The following is a 16,577-nucleotide window of genomic DNA, read 5'->3' as shown; positions in this document are numbered from 1 at the left end:
CGCTATGATTTAGCGCCACGATTTTGGTATCGCCGAAAATCGTAGCGTTATGCATCTTCCTACTGATCTCTGAGCAGAATATGCATCACGGTCTTACATACAGTTCTTTAAACTCTGGCGGTGAGGGTGGGTCGCTTAGTGAAGCCATTCCGAATAGCTGCATAGAGTCGCTGTGATCGGGTAATCTAATTGTTGTTGGTCTCGGGGGGCCTGGAGGATCACTCCATCTCTGTACTATTCGTGGTTTCCACGGTGGCATCGCTTGAATGTTGACTATAAGTAGCCACGCGAAACAGTTTATAATGTCTAGAAAAAAGCGTAAATGCCGATACTGACTTTGTTAACTGTCTGCACGATTGCAGGTTATGTTTATCTGCGGTACCCGATAACAGCGACGCTTTTTGAAATTTAATTCAACCTCAGTAAGCGACATACCCCCACCACTGAAATTCGAGGAAGTTTGAAGACCTGTATGTAAGACCATGATATGCATTACTAAAAGAAATGGTACTATGCAATAGTAGGTAGTATCGATATACGCCACTCGTAGCGGATATGATTTGCTGGAATAATAAGGGGGGGACGAATAAAGATTGTAAAATTAAAAATTAGTATTAAATACTTATTTTGAACTAACTTATATATCAAATTCAGGTCACGGAATAAAACACAATAATAGCGTGTATAAAATTGTAAATTAAAAGTGCTAAAATTATATATGTATATTCAGTAACAGATTACGTCGTCAATCAACAGAATTTTTTAGGATCCGCTTTCCCCTCTGATCCAAATAACTCTCAATACTTTTTAAAAGTCAATCTTAATAGTACAAATTACCTATTAATACACTTTAAGTCATTTTATTCTGGGTTCGGACAGTGTATTTAATTGTATCCATGTTCGCAGCGAAAGGAATAATATTATTATAAAAAAAAAACCCTTTATACCCCATATTAAATGTAGCTAATTAAGTTAGTATGAATATTTATATAATTTTCATTGTACTCCACAACTCAGAATAAAATATAATTTCCTAAATAATCGATGTCTATACAATCATATGATATGCATAGTACCTCTGTCTTTAGACAAAGGAGTCGTATCACATCCGAATTAAAAAGTTTTCTTTTTACTAGTAAGTGATATGTTCGGGGCAGTCAGACTATCACTAGCATCCTGTAGACTAATAGCTGGAGAGTTCGATGTGCAGGAGCTAGATTTTCCTGATGAGGAATTAGAGTTTTGAATGTTCGGCGTGGACGTTCTTCCTCTAAGAAGCACAGCTCTATCAGTAGACTTGCTTGCATCCTTTATTGAGATCGAAGAGACATCACTGAGATCTGGAAGGCCACCAACGTCTGATTTAAGTCCTGGAGACATCATTCTTCTGGCAGTGTTCATAGGTGTCACATCTGAATTCGAAGAGGAACTCAAAGCACTAGCTTCTCTTGTTTTTTTAAGAGTTGTTGCTGCCCAACCAAGACCAAGCTTCTTCAACGTCACTTCCATTTCTTCCAGTGTCGATGCATATTTTAATACATCAGATGACGGTGTACTAGTTATCTCAGATATTCCAGATAGTGCAGAGAAACTGTTGAAACTTGTACTAGTTATTTTATTTTCACGATTAGCTGCACTAGTTGAATCAGACTGTTCTGATCCTTGTCGGATGTTCTGACCTGATAGCACTTGAGTTAATGGCCGATCTGAATCGGTTGATTCAAATTTACTCAACTCTCCAGAACCACCACCAGACATACGGCGACTAGTTGTTGGAGACGATTGTTTATTTTTCTGTGGGGAATCCTGCGGACTTCTTTGTGGTGATTTTTCAGTCGGCAGGGGCGCCACATGCACGGATGATTTTCCTATTATTTGGGATGTTTTTCGTCCTTGGGATTCTTCAGATTTTCTTGTTGAGGATTCTAAACGAGTTGGAGTCTCTGATTGTGACGCATTATCCAGCGCCAGGCTACGTCGAGACTTACCAGTTGGACTTCTGACTGAGCTTTGACTTTTGTTAACTGTGTCTGGTGTATCAAGTTCTACGATTGTTGATAAATCATGACCGGGTGAGACTAGTATGTCTGCTCTGAAATAATAATTTCATTGGTCATCACATAATTCTTTGTAGTAGAATTAAATTGCGTTGGTCCATACTGTATGGATTACGTTCAAAGTACCTGTAGCCGTTGTTACCTAAGGTAACTGGAGGTTTTCCTCTACCATTTGAAGATCGTTGATTTTCTTCAGGACAAGATGAAGTCCTCCGTGAAACTTTAGGTATTCCAGCTAACACAGGCACAAACTCTTCTTCCTTAGTAGACTGTAAAAAGAATTATATATTATGTCTGTTGACTTTTAGAATTCACATAATAAATTACCACTGTTGAACATAATATACAGCATTACCGTAAAATTCCAAGAAATTTGCCTATTTTCAGGATTCGAATTTTCATCTGCAGAAGGCGCTACTGTAGCAGAATCAACAGGTGGTCTTGTCGGCGACAAACTCTTTCGTTGCTCATTCTCATTAGCCTGCATCCCTTCGTCCTTGACTTCTGATTTATTCAGACTTTTGCTTTGCTCCAAAATTTCTTTAGACAATTTTTTCACCATGTCTTCATGTGGACTCGAAGAAGTCGGCCACGGCGCATCAGCAGCACCAATAGGTGCAGAACGTGGTGTTTTTAATGCGCGCAATCGTCCTGGCGATAGATTTATAGGCTCGTCGCTAATGACTCTAGGTTTTGCTCTAGTTTTCTCATCCTTAGTATTCTGTTCACGTGCTTCAGGTTCCTCAGTACCGGTGCTCGTGGATTCCTTAGTCACTCGGAAAGAACCAGGTTGGGCAGCTTGTAGTGGTTTATTTCCAGCAATTATTCGTTCTGAATCCATCAGAGTTTGTGCTAGTTGGCTGTGAATAGCTTCAATACTGTCGACTAATCTTCGTACACTATAAAGATCACTGCGCATGGGTCGCGCTGGTGGAAATTGCATGAAACTACTTTCATCACTTGGTGTCACTAGAGAAAATTCCATTCCTGAAAAGCAAAGTCATTAAATTTCGATTATTTAGTTTATACAATACTATTAATATAGTATGTGTTGCTTAACAAAAATCTTATCTACCTCTTTGATCATTACGAACACGTTCAATTAAATCGCTCAAAGAAGCAATGCGTTCGGTGCACATATGTTGCAGATCGTCATATTTTTTAAGAATTTCGGGAGAATTCTTTATAGTCTCGTCATAAGCTTCAAGTTTCTCATGGATCAGCGTGCAAGTAGGATTTCGACAGGTGCATCTTTGTTTTTGCACCGGTTTTCGTCTCACCCGCCCTGGTGACCGTATTTGATTTTTTTGAGTGGAGATTGTCTCTGTCAAGGTTGAACGGTCTTCACGACCAGTCTGAGAGCTGGTCGTGCTAGTTCCTGTATACTGTAGAACCATGTTAAAATGCTCAGGACGAGGAACATTTGATGGTAACATCATAGTCCTTGGGGATGGTGTTTCTGGCGATGAGACGGGACTGACCAGTCTTCGAGGTGGGCGTTCCAAAGATGAATCCAATAATTCCAGTATAGGTGTACTATTATTCAACAGTCTTGCCAACATAGCGGGAGCTGATGGTGGAGGACTTGCATATGAAGTAGATGTGTCTGAGGTTTCTCTGATTTTTACAGACCTGCGTCTTGATAGTCTTATCGGACCCGCAGTCGTGCTAGGTCCCGGTGCAGGTCCAGCTGCAGTAGAAACACGTTCTTGGGTCTGTTGATTGGGAGGAGTCTGATACGCTTGTGAACTCTCCGTACTAGAATCCACTTGGATTCTTGCATCTATCCGTTTTCTCAAAGACGTTTTCTTCACAGGTGTTTTTCTTGGAGTTACTGGTGCAGATCTTGCTGCTCTCTTTGACGGAGACCCAGTCTTACTCGATGGTGTCGAATGCGCTTTCGCTAAAAATCTAGGTGAACGTCTTGCCTTTGTGCATTTTTTCTTTTTTGGAGTCACGCGAACGTATTCTTTATCAATATCAATCACTACTCCCGTTAACATCGACCCTGAAGAACTACTGTCTTGCACAGGCCTCGCCAGAGATACTTTAACTTGATTGTTAGAACTATGTCTAGACTGAGGATCCTGACTACTACTTCCAGGTAAAGTCTCTTGCTCCGAATTATTTTCCTTGGTAGGCTTTTTGTCTGGTACTAACTCAACCTGGACAGACTGATCACGTGCTGCACCTATTTGCTCCAGAGTGGAAGTCTGTATAGCAATTTCTATTTTTCTTGGCTGCTGTTTCTTTTCTTTTTTACAACACTCTTCAGGATTAGACAGATTGATTACTTTAATCTCAGGCGAGGGAGGCTTTATAGGTGGAGATTTCTTCGAAGGTGATTTTCTTGATAATGACCTGGATGGCCCTGGCTGTGGCTCGTCAAACAGTGGTCTGAGGCTGGCATTCAAAACTTCATTTGGTAAATTAGCGCCAAATTCTCTCAGTAAAAGACGTTTTTGCCTTTCAACCTTTTTCAGCATCTCCAAAATTTGCTCCTCGCGAGATAATTGTTCACTTTCTTCATTCTCTTGCTTTCCACGATCCTTCTCAGAAAATGGCGCATCCTCCCATACTGGAGATGGCTCACGAGATCGAATCTCTCTAGGTGGTAGAGTTATAACTCTTTCAGGAATTACAGGCGAATGATGATGTTCAGCAGTTTCATGCATAATTTCTTCGAAAGCTCTATCCATTTTTCGCTGACGTTTTTCTTGGCATTCTTTACGTCGAGCTTGACTCATATGAATATCCTCAGTCTACGTAAACAATTACATAATAGAAAAACGTCAGGTAAATTATATAAATGTTACAGATATTGTTGTATAATTAAAATACACTCACGGGGGGACTATGAATTTGACTAGCTCGTAATTTACGCTCTTCCCTAGAGAGGTGGTCCATGTTCTCGATAAGAGTTTGATAATCTCTTCGTACTCGTTCTCTAAGGATGGCATCATTGCCACGTCTCTGTGCAGTAAGTCTTCGACTCTCAGCTAACTGGGTCTCCACACTTTCAGATTCCTGAACTTCGCGTGCTAGGTCCTCTGCATTCGGCTGTTTCACAAGATTTCAATTTAGAAACATTAATCTTGTAAATAACTGATTATACTTAATTCGAGTTTTACTTCATTAGTAAGATCCACTCGTTCCACCAATCCAACAGGCCTCTCATAAGCGTTTCTCTGTCTAGTACTGTGATCATAAACTTGCACTTTGCTACTAGCTATAGATGTGTGATGTTTTGGTGTCTTTTTTGTTTTACGAGGTTCACTGCCGCCATCAGAGAAATACGAGGAATCATCACTCAATGAACTAGAACTGCTACTAGAATCCTGTTTGTAGTCATCCGGATTGTACCTTAAAAAAATGTAGTATATCTTTATTTTAATTTGGGTCACTTTTATGATAGCAGTAAGTATAATACAAGTAGACATCATATTTTTATTACCTAGCAACTTTATCGGCTTTGGACAGAATGCTGTTAACGGAGGGTGCCGATTTACGAGGTTGTTGTTCATCGGAATCGCATGCAACCGAAGTGTGTGGAAGCTGTGAAATATCTGTAACGCCTTTAGATTGGACACGTTCTGGTGTTCGCTTTTGCTTTTGTAAGCCGGATGGTCCTGCTTGTGGCGACGATGGTGTTTTTTCTTGAATTACATTTCGTAACGGTGACATTGACTTTTGCGATTTTGAGGATACCGCACTGACGGGTTGCGTCTGCTTCTTTTGCTGGACCTATCGTTTAAACGTGTGATTAGTAATAAGATGTTGAATATTTGTTAATTGTTATATAAATTTAACAAACTTCTGCTTTCTTAGGGACCATCTGTATAACTACCTTAGGAAAGTTTTTGCGTCTTTCGTTTAATTTATTTGAATCTTTATCTTCCATTTCATCAGTATCAGAGGAATCTGTGGCTGGGTTCTTTCCCTTATTGGGTAAATTTGCAACCATAGCGGATCTTACATTTTCAATTTCCCGCACTTGACGAAGTCTTTCTTGCTGAGCGACATGTGGGTCTTCCTTCTGTCATTATGGGAAAAATTATCTTAAGATTTTAAATATAAATACATCAAAAATATTATCAATATTGTAAGTACTTTGATTAATATTTAAGAATTAAGATATTTTAATAGTTAATACATTCTTATTGATGCAATAGAAACAGTTCACGATTTACTCTAATTAAAAATTACCTTTGACAGTTCCTTTGTACGTTGCATTGCCTCTCTTCCACGTTCCATAGCTATAGCACGATTTTTCTTTTTCTCAGCTTCTAATGTTGCAAATACATCAGCCTGTAATGCTGCTGAAGTATGAGCCATTCCAATGTCTTCCATCTCTTCTTGATACTTGGATTGTAGTTCAAGAATCTTTCTTTCATGAGCTTGACGCAACTCTGACTTGCCATCTTTTTCAAGTTTTGATAATTCTTTCTGTGTCAAGTTCTTTGCTCTTTCTAATAATCTATTAGATATTTCTTTAGATTGCTGCCTGACCTGAAAAAATATACTATTTACTAAGCTACCAATATTTCTGGATCCATATTTATGAAAACAAAATTATAAAATAGATATTAGATGGAAAATTTCTTTCTTCATTCAAAGTAAAACTATTAAACTAAAAATGCAACAGGTACAATAACTGAGGGAGAAAACACCAAGAATATAGACAGAATAAGATATTCAAATTGTTTCAGAAACTTTTTCATTCCAAAATTACATTCACCAGTCAACTTATTATAATGAATATAAGCATTACACAATGTGAAATGGCTTATAATTTGTGCTTGAATGTTACCATGATAAAAATAATTAAACTAATCATTTCCTGATACAGTCACAATGCATAAATTTTCAGACTTTTAATTATTGATATAAAAACATTAAACATATTGCAAATATTAAATGCTATACAAAATTATCACTAATTGCATGATGAAAAAGGATTCACTGTCAGTGTTAATAATTCAGTTGAAATTGGAAAAAGTGACCATATACAATCAAAACTCGTCAATAGAAGTGCAATGCATTACTTGATATATCTATTTAACGTTGCTATTTTAGGCAAAAATAAAAGCAGTTGTATTTTTAATGTTTTTAAATATACTCCACCTGTTCGAGGCGTAACCTCCTTCGCCGATCCCTTTCGTTCTGTTTAATTAGATCTAAATCCGACAGCACCATTCTTCTTCGACGAATACAAACTGGATTTCCACTAACAGTAACATTGATAGACATATTTCAAGTTTAAAAATTCTATTTTGTCATAACATTTTCCGTTAAGACTTCTTCCCAAGTCAAATTATAATAGCGGGCATTGACTTTTGTTCGATTTCTCATAGAGCGTCAGCAAGCTAACATTTTCGCAGTTCAATTATCGGTAAAGTCACTTTACGTACAGCTTTGTCGATAAAATCACTTCCGTTAACCTATGAATAAGGAACACAGTATAAGCGCCATCTTCTAGAAGCTGAACATATATAGCATTTCTGTATACATATAGGGTTCCAACGGAGGTTCCAAAAGAAAGTAAAGTTGTTCTTCATAGACTTTTAATCTATGGTCTTGTAGATAACCCAATATACGTTTAAATTGTTATTTCATTGATGAGGAAAAGTATGCATGATATTATGAAAACTAGTTTATTATCATACTCTAGATAATATTAAACACACAAATTAGTTATTTTAGAGTGGATATAACTATGCGTACTTACACTGACGAATAGGATAAGGTTCAATAAATTGTTTATCCAAGTAACATGGTACTTATATAAGTATATTTATATATTTATAATATGTATATAATAATTAATAAAATATAATGTTTAATAATGTTAATCGTATGTCTACAATATATATATTATCATCTCGGTTCGTCAAGCGTCGCCGTCGTCGTCGTCACTCGTAAAAACTATCATTCATTACAATCTTATATCCTGGGTACTCTTAATAATTCCAATACAATTTTCTCCGAGAAAATCCTGTTATAATTAATTAATAAAACATACAATTTAAAAAATATCTTGGGCACATAGCAAATGCGCAAAAATCATTTACGCAAGGATTCTATTAAAACATGTTAAATATAAATAAAACAAATATTCAGAAATCATTTTAATTTTTAAATTCAGTGAAATTATGTCGCATATCAACGTTGTAGCGCCACAGTTAACGTGGCATGTTTAAAATGTTCAAGGATCCTAGATTATAAAACGCAATAGCCAATTAATTCCAATTAATTGAAAAAGTCAAAAATATTCGATCTAATCGTACATGTAGCGTTGGAACGAAGACATTCTCGGATATTACTCACACAACTTAATATCGAAAGCCTTACACAAAATTTTCTTTATGCGTAATGTTAGCATTAGATTGTTTTAATTAAATTAACGAATTATCGTCCGAGACAGTCGTGGCATGACGCGAATATGAACTTCAATTATTCTGAAGTGTCGAGATACGTCGCGCACAACGAATTCTCCTCCAACAAACATATAAGAGCAGATCAGTGATGGACCCTTACTGGTCCATCAGATTTACCAACGGACCACTAAGAGTCGAGAACTAAGTCTCTTTTATATGTTAGTTGAGTCACGTAGTTACGGGTTTAAAACCACGCCTAATTAGTCGATAACTATTATTCTCGATGTCATTTGCGTCGCCGTGACATTAGCGACGCAAACGAGTCATAAAGAGAAGGAAAAAAAATGTCCTCTGCCTCTCGATAAATTGCTGAATTAAGAAGCTGTCGCAAGTCCGAAGATCAGACGATTAATATTATCAAATGTTATATTCAAAAGTACGTATTTCAAGGTTCTTACGAATATGAATATTCTCTTAGACTCGCGACACTCTCCCGTTCTTACGACAGCGTTTTTTTTATCGATACTCTGTATTTGATTATCTATCCATTGCTACGAATTATTATAGGGACGCCACAGTAGCGCCGCCGACGGAATTCTCGCGAAGCAACGGCGACGACGACACCACCAATTTTTTCATCTCGAGGAGTTTAGTTTCGTGAAAATATTAAAAAGCGGAAAGAAATTTAAACAATGAGTAGGTCCTTCGCGTGAGAAAAACGATGGTGCCGCAATTTGACCGAGCACCAAAGGAAGAATCTCGACCGATGAAATATCGCTTACTATAATTACGTCTTTGCGTAATACGTATAAAGCGTCGGAAAATAGAATTATAGAGAGGAGGAGAAAAAGAGTTTACCTTCCTGCCTTTCCTTGTGGCTGACTCCTCCAATGAGGAGATGTGCCAGTGAAAAAGAGTTTAAGAGAAATGAGTTTATGACATAGAATAAGGAAGAAGTGTGTAAGACAACGGGGGACAACGGCCGAGATGGGACACTCGGTTCTTCGCTAGCAGTGCCATCTAACGACTAAGATTCGTCGCTAACCTAGCCACTAACTTGTTGCTACATAAATAGAAAACACGGCTGGTAAAATTCGGTCGGTCTTGCAGCCCTCTAAAGGTACCTTATACTGATATTGATTAGTGGGTACATGCGCCTCCGTCATTTCCGATGCGTTTTCCCCTTCCTATTTACCCGGCAGTCGAAATATTACAGCCTCGCGCCGAAACTTGAACGCACTTTATGGGTTATTCGTCCCTATTGAAAATGCGCGAGGCGTTTATATGTGTTATAAATATTATATGTATAAATATATATATCCATATGTATATATATTTATATATGTTTATTACACGAATAGCATGAAATCTCAATCGCGGTATACACGTTGAACCCAGGAGGACAAGACGGCACATTTCGCCTCCCGTAATGTTGTCATAACTCACATAACCTCCAATTATTACCGATTCCACTCATCACCCGATATACGGCATTGGCTTCGCACGGAGTATTGCAGCAATACCAGTTAATATTTAGTTTAAAATTCATCGTGAAGTAAATAAATGATATAATAATATAATGACGTAATGCACTATTTGTAAAATTAATAATATAATATATATATATATATAATATAATAATCAATTATATAATAATGTAGTAACGAAGACGATGACGATGATGATACAATATAATAATAATAATAATAATAATAATAATAATAATAATAATAATAATATGTCTTTGCGCCGTACGGTCAACCCCGAGCAAAGGTCCTGGCGAGCACGAAAACCAGGAATTTCCGGTTCTATCATCATATCAGAGATATAGAATAATGATTAATCTCTACTATGATGAATATTGTATTATTCGGCTCGTAAGGGCGATAATCCAATGTGTCAGGATTGTTCGACCTTAAGAACCGTTAACCGTCGACCGTATGGCTTTAATTGCATTTTCATTAAAATGATGAGATCGTTTGGTATGATGTGTATATTGTGTGTGTGCCCGAGCGCACGCGCAAATGTACATTTTGTGTTCTTGTTTATGTGAATGGGAAGATATTTATGTACAGTATATATTATGGAAGGTTACTCAAGCCAAACCCACCAATCGGACCAAATCGTACGAATCAAATAGACACGCTATCTACAATCAGTGCGATCGGCTTGAATAACCCCGCGAATATACTTCTACGTAGACACGTGCAACGTATTTTTCGTTTTGTCTGTCTCTTTGAATTACTCATCAGTAACAGCTTTTCTTGTTAGTAGTCTTTTCTTTGCGTAGCGATTTTTATACTTCATACGAATATCCGTATGTAAGGACCAGTTCGAATTTTTCAGATTTCGTATCAAATACTTAAAAATTTTCTTTTTCAACGAATACAACAGTTACTGTTGAGCGCGGACTTGTCTCATTTACTTTTTTTTTTCTTTTTTTTTTTATCATAACTCGTTACTCCGTGTTGTCAGTAGCACGTCCACTCGGTGCATTCAGATTGAGCATATGATGTGCGATATTCGTGATATAATTTCTCACCCTTTGTTTTCTTATAAAACATAACCCAAAAAGGTCTCGAATTTCATTGAATCACAAAATCTTTCATAGTCATTCTCATTCTGGCGCAGGGACGCGCGATACTCAGTAATCAAAGATGATATTCCATTGTGGCACTCGTATGTACATTATGCCTTATATTCTATCGCTACATTAGGTCAGGTCACGTTTACATAAAAAGTCGAGCTGACACGCAGATCGCGCGAGCGATTTAAATTAGTGCCTACTTTAATCCCAAAGACGATCGTAGAAATTTTTGATCTTATTATCGTTCATCGCGACGTTTTATGTGAAACGTCCCTTAGGGCGGTAGTAATTGCCATTCAAGCTACATGCGCCATTTGCAAAAGTGGTGAGAGAGCGCGCACGATTTTAATCGCGTTACTTATATATTGCGAACGCACGCACATTACGGCTCGACTTAAGGTAGGCTCGCACTTAGCCACGATTACCGGTACGCTTATTGATTTTTTCTTCTTTCTTTTTTTCTCTTCAAAGTAATTGTACTTGATCTTAGTCGTACTATTACGACATATATTTCTCCTTTTCGTCTCTTCACGACAGAACTGAACTTTACGACATTTGAGTGGTTCGATTTACGACACGGGAGACTCTCGAGATTAGGTGTTATTTCGTAACAACTAGATGGGCAATTTTCATGAGATTTTTGATAGCATTGTTATCAATGGACTTGAGAATGTACAACGCGAAAAATCATTAGTATCGTATAGGTCGCAAAGTTGTCTGTCGTGAGGATACGCCATTCTGCTTTGAGCACTGTTGACTGCTAGATGGAATCATATTAAACTGTTGACATTTAGCCGATTGATTTCGATCTTTTCGCTCGCGTGATTTCGCGCAACAATTTCGCGTGTAATTTTCTCCCGCAAAAATGACGATTGTGCTCGACCTTACAAAATGGCGTTATCGGGACGTGCTAGTTGCGCGTGTTACCCACGCTGCCGTATAAATGTATAAGACGACGCCTTAACACATTAGTTGCCTATGAACCTTGAACAACGGCGTCATCCGTATTTCTTATTGTTTGTCTGGCAGTATAGAATTGGTGTATAAAAAATTTTTTTCGACTTTTTCTCGCTATCGGTGCGCTTCTCATCCGATAATACGGTCCTTCTTTTTTTTTTCAATTTTTTTTTTTCTTTTTGCGAACCGGCTCAACAGACCCGAATAATTTAGATAAAATATCACAATTAGCTCTTTATCGTTCTTATTCTTCCTAATGTCACTCATTGGCCTCAAAGAGTTATTCGATACAGCGCAGACATTTTTTTGAAAACTATTTCAAACTCTCGAGACGCTGATGTCGAACCGCGCCAGGCGCTTAGTAGGAAGAAGCTCATTAGATTTCGGTGCGAGCCTGTGACAACCAAGTCCCCGCCCGCAGATACTTGAATCACGCTCGATTTGTCCGAAAATTCATGAACTGTAATTGGAACACTCCTGGATTGCTCCTCGTCATTTTTGGAAAAGCAGAACGCTGCCGTGAATTACATCGGTATTTGTAGTACTGAATATTAAGACACCCCAAGCCTCGTTTTCCGCAGCTTTGAGACTATGACCTGATATCCATCCCGACAAAGGCAATTCCGACGGGGTCGCTTGAGGGCCAGCCCCAACCGTCGTGAATCCGTCATGGGATTAGACTTTCCTAAGAGAGGTGTCCGGCGGCTCTTAGTCAAGGAGTGGACAGCATTCGTGTTTAAGCGAAGGACCGAAACCCTCCGAATGAAGAATAATTAGGCTGGGGAAGGGAGTGGTCGATAAGTTCGAGGTTGGGCTGGCAGAAAATACCATATATAAGAAGGTGTTCTTTCAGCCATGCGAAAGATTAGTGCCGCGAGCGGCCGTTGTCGGCCGCTGGTGCGGCAGCCGGCGCAAGATGGCGGCCGGCGGGACGTTCAAAGCCGGCAAACTGCTATTAGACTTCTTTTTTCTTCTGGCCTAGTCGCCGAAGCGACTGCAGGCCTTCTTCCACTTGCACTGGGTGCACCAGAGGTCACGATGCTCCATACCGTAAACCTTTCGACACTTCTTTGTTTCTCCCCGAATCCGCCTAGGTGACGCTGGCATTTTCGTCGACACTGCCAGCAAGCCCATGTTAGGCTGATACGTAAGCTGGAACGGTCGGGGCGACAGTTTGATGTGCTTACTTGGTGTATTCTGGAAAATGAATATCACGAGAGTGAATACCATCGAAATCTTACGACATCGAAGGTGACTAGTAGTACTATACTGATGACTGCATACCGGAGTAGCGGAACTGATGGTATTGCTCTTTTCTCGAATGCCGACGGTGACGAGATTGTCGGTAAGAACGGAAGATGGACTCGCTTCGAGGCGCAGCTGCTTCTGGTATTCAGGATCCTCGTGAGGTGGCCTTGCCATGTCCCGATGGGACATTGTCGGCGGAGAGCTCATGTGGTTCAGTGGAACCTCCTGATAATAAAACTCCTCTTCGTGGTCAGACATGACGTCGTCCTCCTCGTTGTCGAAACCTTTTGATTTCTTAGGACTGTTCATAAAATAAATAATCGGATTATACAATATTATTAGAATTTTTCATTTGGCCTAGAAATATCAGTCGTTAATAAATAACGTTCGATCAATAAATTACTTTAATATATATCCTATATATTTGGATTGAGATCTCTCCTCTTTTGTTTATGGATTGTTGAGCTTCCTAAGTTATTTGGATCAGCGTCTTTTAAGATGTTCCTTAATTATACACCATCAAACTTTATTTTAAGGATCGGTAGCGATATATATATTTGAAGCTAAAAAGATATAAGATATTTCATTGGGAAAACTCACCCTAAGTGGAGCTGGCGTACGTGTTCCTCGATAAGGGCACAGGTGGTTTTAATCTCTGAGCATCCAGGCCAGAAGCATTTGAAAACCGTCGTTGGATTAGCCTGCAACGAGGAACAGAAGAAATTTTAAACACAAAATTATAGACGAATGAATTAACGTAAAAAAAAAAATCATCGCATATACTGCGCTGTATAAAATTCTATCCGATGAACCTGCTACTCTTTATACGTGGCGCCATCTTTAAACTCAGCGGATAACCCCATCGCACGGAGAGTCATTCGACCAGATTAGGTGGTATACTCGGAACGTGACTCGGAATAACTCGAGTATCTCCGGCAAGACTCGGCCGGTGTCGGATATAAAAATCGATAAGGCTGGCCTGCCGGCTCCATGCTTCTTTGTTTATATGCTGAGACACGTGTTATTGACCCATGAGCAATTCTTGTCATTTTGTCTTACTCAAGGCACAGCGGATCACGTCTTCGAAACTTAGTCAAGCCCTTGACTCTCGAGATACCGTTTCATTAGACCCACGATGAAATTATCGACATCGGCATTGTCTATGAAATTATTATCAGAGCTATGCGGGTCTGAACAAAAGATAGGTTAGGTCCTCGAATTCCCTTAACTGGTCTAAGCGGAGGCCACGATTACCACGATTGCCTGAGTGCAACGACCGAAATTCAACAACCTCAGCTCATTTACCGTGCAAACGGTTAGGCTATGGACGCATTCCTGCGATATCGGCCTAGGAGCGTCATTATCAACGACGCCATTATGTAAATCTGGTAAGCCGGGAAAAAGAAAAAATCACGGCATTATTTCGAAATTCTAATCTACGTTCATTACAGGATCTAGGGAATACTTGAATATTTATATCTTTTTCAAATCGGAACCCCACTGTCTCATTACGTTACTGCATTCGTGTTTTTGCATAATCTTTATATTGCGCAATATTCCACGCTTTCCATATCCGTATACACACATTTATGTCACCATTTCGATTATCAGTACACAAAACCATTATCGCTCTCATCGAAACGAATATAATGACCTGTCAAAAGCGCGCGTGACGCTCGGCCGGCGTCACGAATTGGCACGACGATTCATTCCTACCGCCATTGTTATCGTTAATTTTAAAAGGGCCTGGCTCCATCTATGTATCTGTTTATCTCTTTCTCTCTCTCTCTCTCTCTCTCTCTCTCTCTCTCTCTCTCTCTCTCTCTCTCTCTCTCTCTCTCGGAGTCACTATCCCTCAAGGTCCCTGGCTGTTTCGTGACATCACCACTGAAACAGTACACGCGGGTCCGAACGGGACGAAGTCAGCCAAGAGCATGGCAGCCATTGCTGGAGGTCACAGACCTTCTATGCCGACTGCCAGCCAATGCTCCCTCTGGCTCACTCTCTTGTTCTCTCCCAATCTTCTCATTCCTCTCCCTTTTCCTTTGCTTTGCTTTACTTCAGACGAGCAACGTTCCCTTCGAGTCTTTGCCGTCCTTCAGCTATCCCTCTGGCAACCGACGCATCTCAATGCCATTCCCAATAACGAGAGACCCACGCCAGTAGAACTGATCCCCCAAAAAAACACTTACTTGTAAAAAACTACGCCAAGTACAGGAGTGCTGTGTATTCCTCTAATAAAAAGGATTGATATCAGATTATTGAAGCCAAGTACATAAGTCACTACATGTTTGCCTATCGTATGATCTAGCACTGGCCCATAATTTTAATAGTATTTCCAAATTTCCTATAACGTTTACACTACTCTTTTACATTACTACTACTTCCCGTAGTTGATTATGATTTATTGGTCATTTAATAATTAATAAAACTTTAGGTGATTCCTTATCGAGTACTACTTGGCGGGTTCGTGCCAGGAATTCCAAAGTACTTACTTTGAACGTACTAACAGTATCCTGAAACTATATGTTTGTTATTAACCTTTTACCGTGATTATTTTTGACCAGTTATTGTTAATAAGCTGTATATAGAAAGTTGACATTGGTTTTGAGTTTGATGACTGGCATAATGAACGCAGATTTATGTCAAGAAATGCACGAACCCGCCAAGTAGTATTTGATAAGGAATCACCTAAAGTTTTATTAATTATTAAATGACCATTAAATCATAATCAACTACGGGAAGTAGTAGTAATGTAAAAGAGTAGTGTAAACGTTATAGGAAATTTGGAAATACTATTAAAATTATGGGCCAGTGCTAGATCATACGATAGGCAAACATGTAGTGACTTATGTACTTGGCTTCAATAATCTGATATCAATCCTTTTTATTAGAGGAATACACAGCACTCCTGTACTTGGCGTAGTTTTTTACAAGTAAGTGTTTTTTTGGGGGATCAGTTCTACTGGCGTGGGTCTCTCGTTATTGGGAATGGCATTGAGATGCGTCGGTTGCCAGAGGGATAGCTGAAGGACGGCAAAGACTCGAAGGGAACGTTGCTCGTCTGAAGTAAAGCAAAGCAAAGGAAAAGGGAGAGGAATGAGAAGATTGGGAGAGAACAAGAGAGTGAGCCAGAGGGAGCATTGGCTGGCAGTCGGCATAGAAGGTCTGTGACCTCCAGCAATGGCTGCCATGCTCTTGGCTGACTTCGTCCCGTTCGGACCCGCGTGTACTGTTTCAGTGGTGATGTCACGAAACAGCCAGGGACCTTGAGGGATAGTGACTCCGAGAGAGAGAGAGAGAGAGAGAGAGAGAGAGAGAGAGAGAGAGAGAGAGAGAGAGAGAGAGAGA

At 39.3% G+C, this 16,577-nt stretch overlaps 2 protein-coding genes across 2 annotated transcripts in view; both read right to left on the bottom strand.

Annotated features, from left to right (window-relative positions):
- Window positions 1–622: 622 nt before the first annotated feature.
- Window positions 623–7,407, bottom strand: LOC107267320 (mucin-17). Its single transcript, XM_015738853.2, has 10 exons — window positions 7,182–7,407; window positions 6,264–6,566; window positions 5,905–6,093; window positions 5,512–5,801; window positions 5,189–5,420; window positions 4,905–5,117; window positions 3,133–4,819; window positions 2,413–3,044; window positions 2,184–2,326; window positions 623–2,092 (listed from the first exon to the last, which is right to left on the bottom strand). The coding sequence occupies exons 1-10, from the start codon at window positions 7,305–7,307 to the stop codon at window positions 1,114–1,116; spliced, it is 4,794 nt and encodes a 1,597-aa protein (XP_015594339.1). The 5' UTR covers window positions 7,308–7,407; the 3' UTR covers window positions 623–1,113.
- A 3,421-nt stretch (window positions 7,408–10,828) lies between these two features.
- Window positions 10,829–16,577, bottom strand: part of LOC107267302 (zinc finger protein 395) — a 58,169-nt gene continuing 52,420 nt past the window's right edge. The window contains exons 6-8 of the mRNA XM_015738833.2: window positions 13,827–13,927; window positions 13,263–13,527; window positions 10,829–13,175 (exon numbers count right to left, since the gene is read on the bottom strand). Of these exons, the coding sequence (XP_015594319.1) occupies window positions 12,957–13,175; window positions 13,263–13,527; window positions 13,827–13,927 (585 nt within the window). The 3' untranslated portion in view covers window positions 10,829–12,956. The remainder of the gene's footprint in view (window positions 13,176–13,262; window positions 13,528–13,826; window positions 13,928–16,577) is intronic.

This window comes from Cephus cinctus, unplaced genomic scaffold (genome assembly GCF_000341935.2).
Source record: "Cephus cinctus unplaced genomic scaffold, Ccin1 Ccin1_scaffold0398, whole genome shotgun sequence".
NCBI lineage: Eukaryota > Metazoa > Arthropoda > Insecta > Hymenoptera > Cephidae > Cephus > Cephus cinctus.
Note: the sequence above shows the minus strand (reverse complement) of the source record. Positions and strands in the feature narration are given on the sequence as shown.

What these genes read in the sequence shown, in the direction of transcription:
- LOC107267320 (XM_015738853.2), bottom strand. Translation starts at nt 7,307, where the DNA reads ATGTCTATCAATGTTACTGTTAGTGGAAATCCAGTTTGTATTCGTCGA. An exon ending in AAATTTCTTGGAATTTTACG is followed by an intron (nt 2,327 to 2,412) that starts GTAATGCTGTAT and finishes TTCTTTTTACAG; the next exon opens with TCTACTAAGGAAGAAGAGTT. An exon ending in TTAGGTAACAACGGCTACAG is followed by an intron (nt 2,093 to 2,183) that starts GTACTTTGAACG and finishes TTATTATTTCAG; the next exon opens with AGCAGACATACTAGTCTCAC.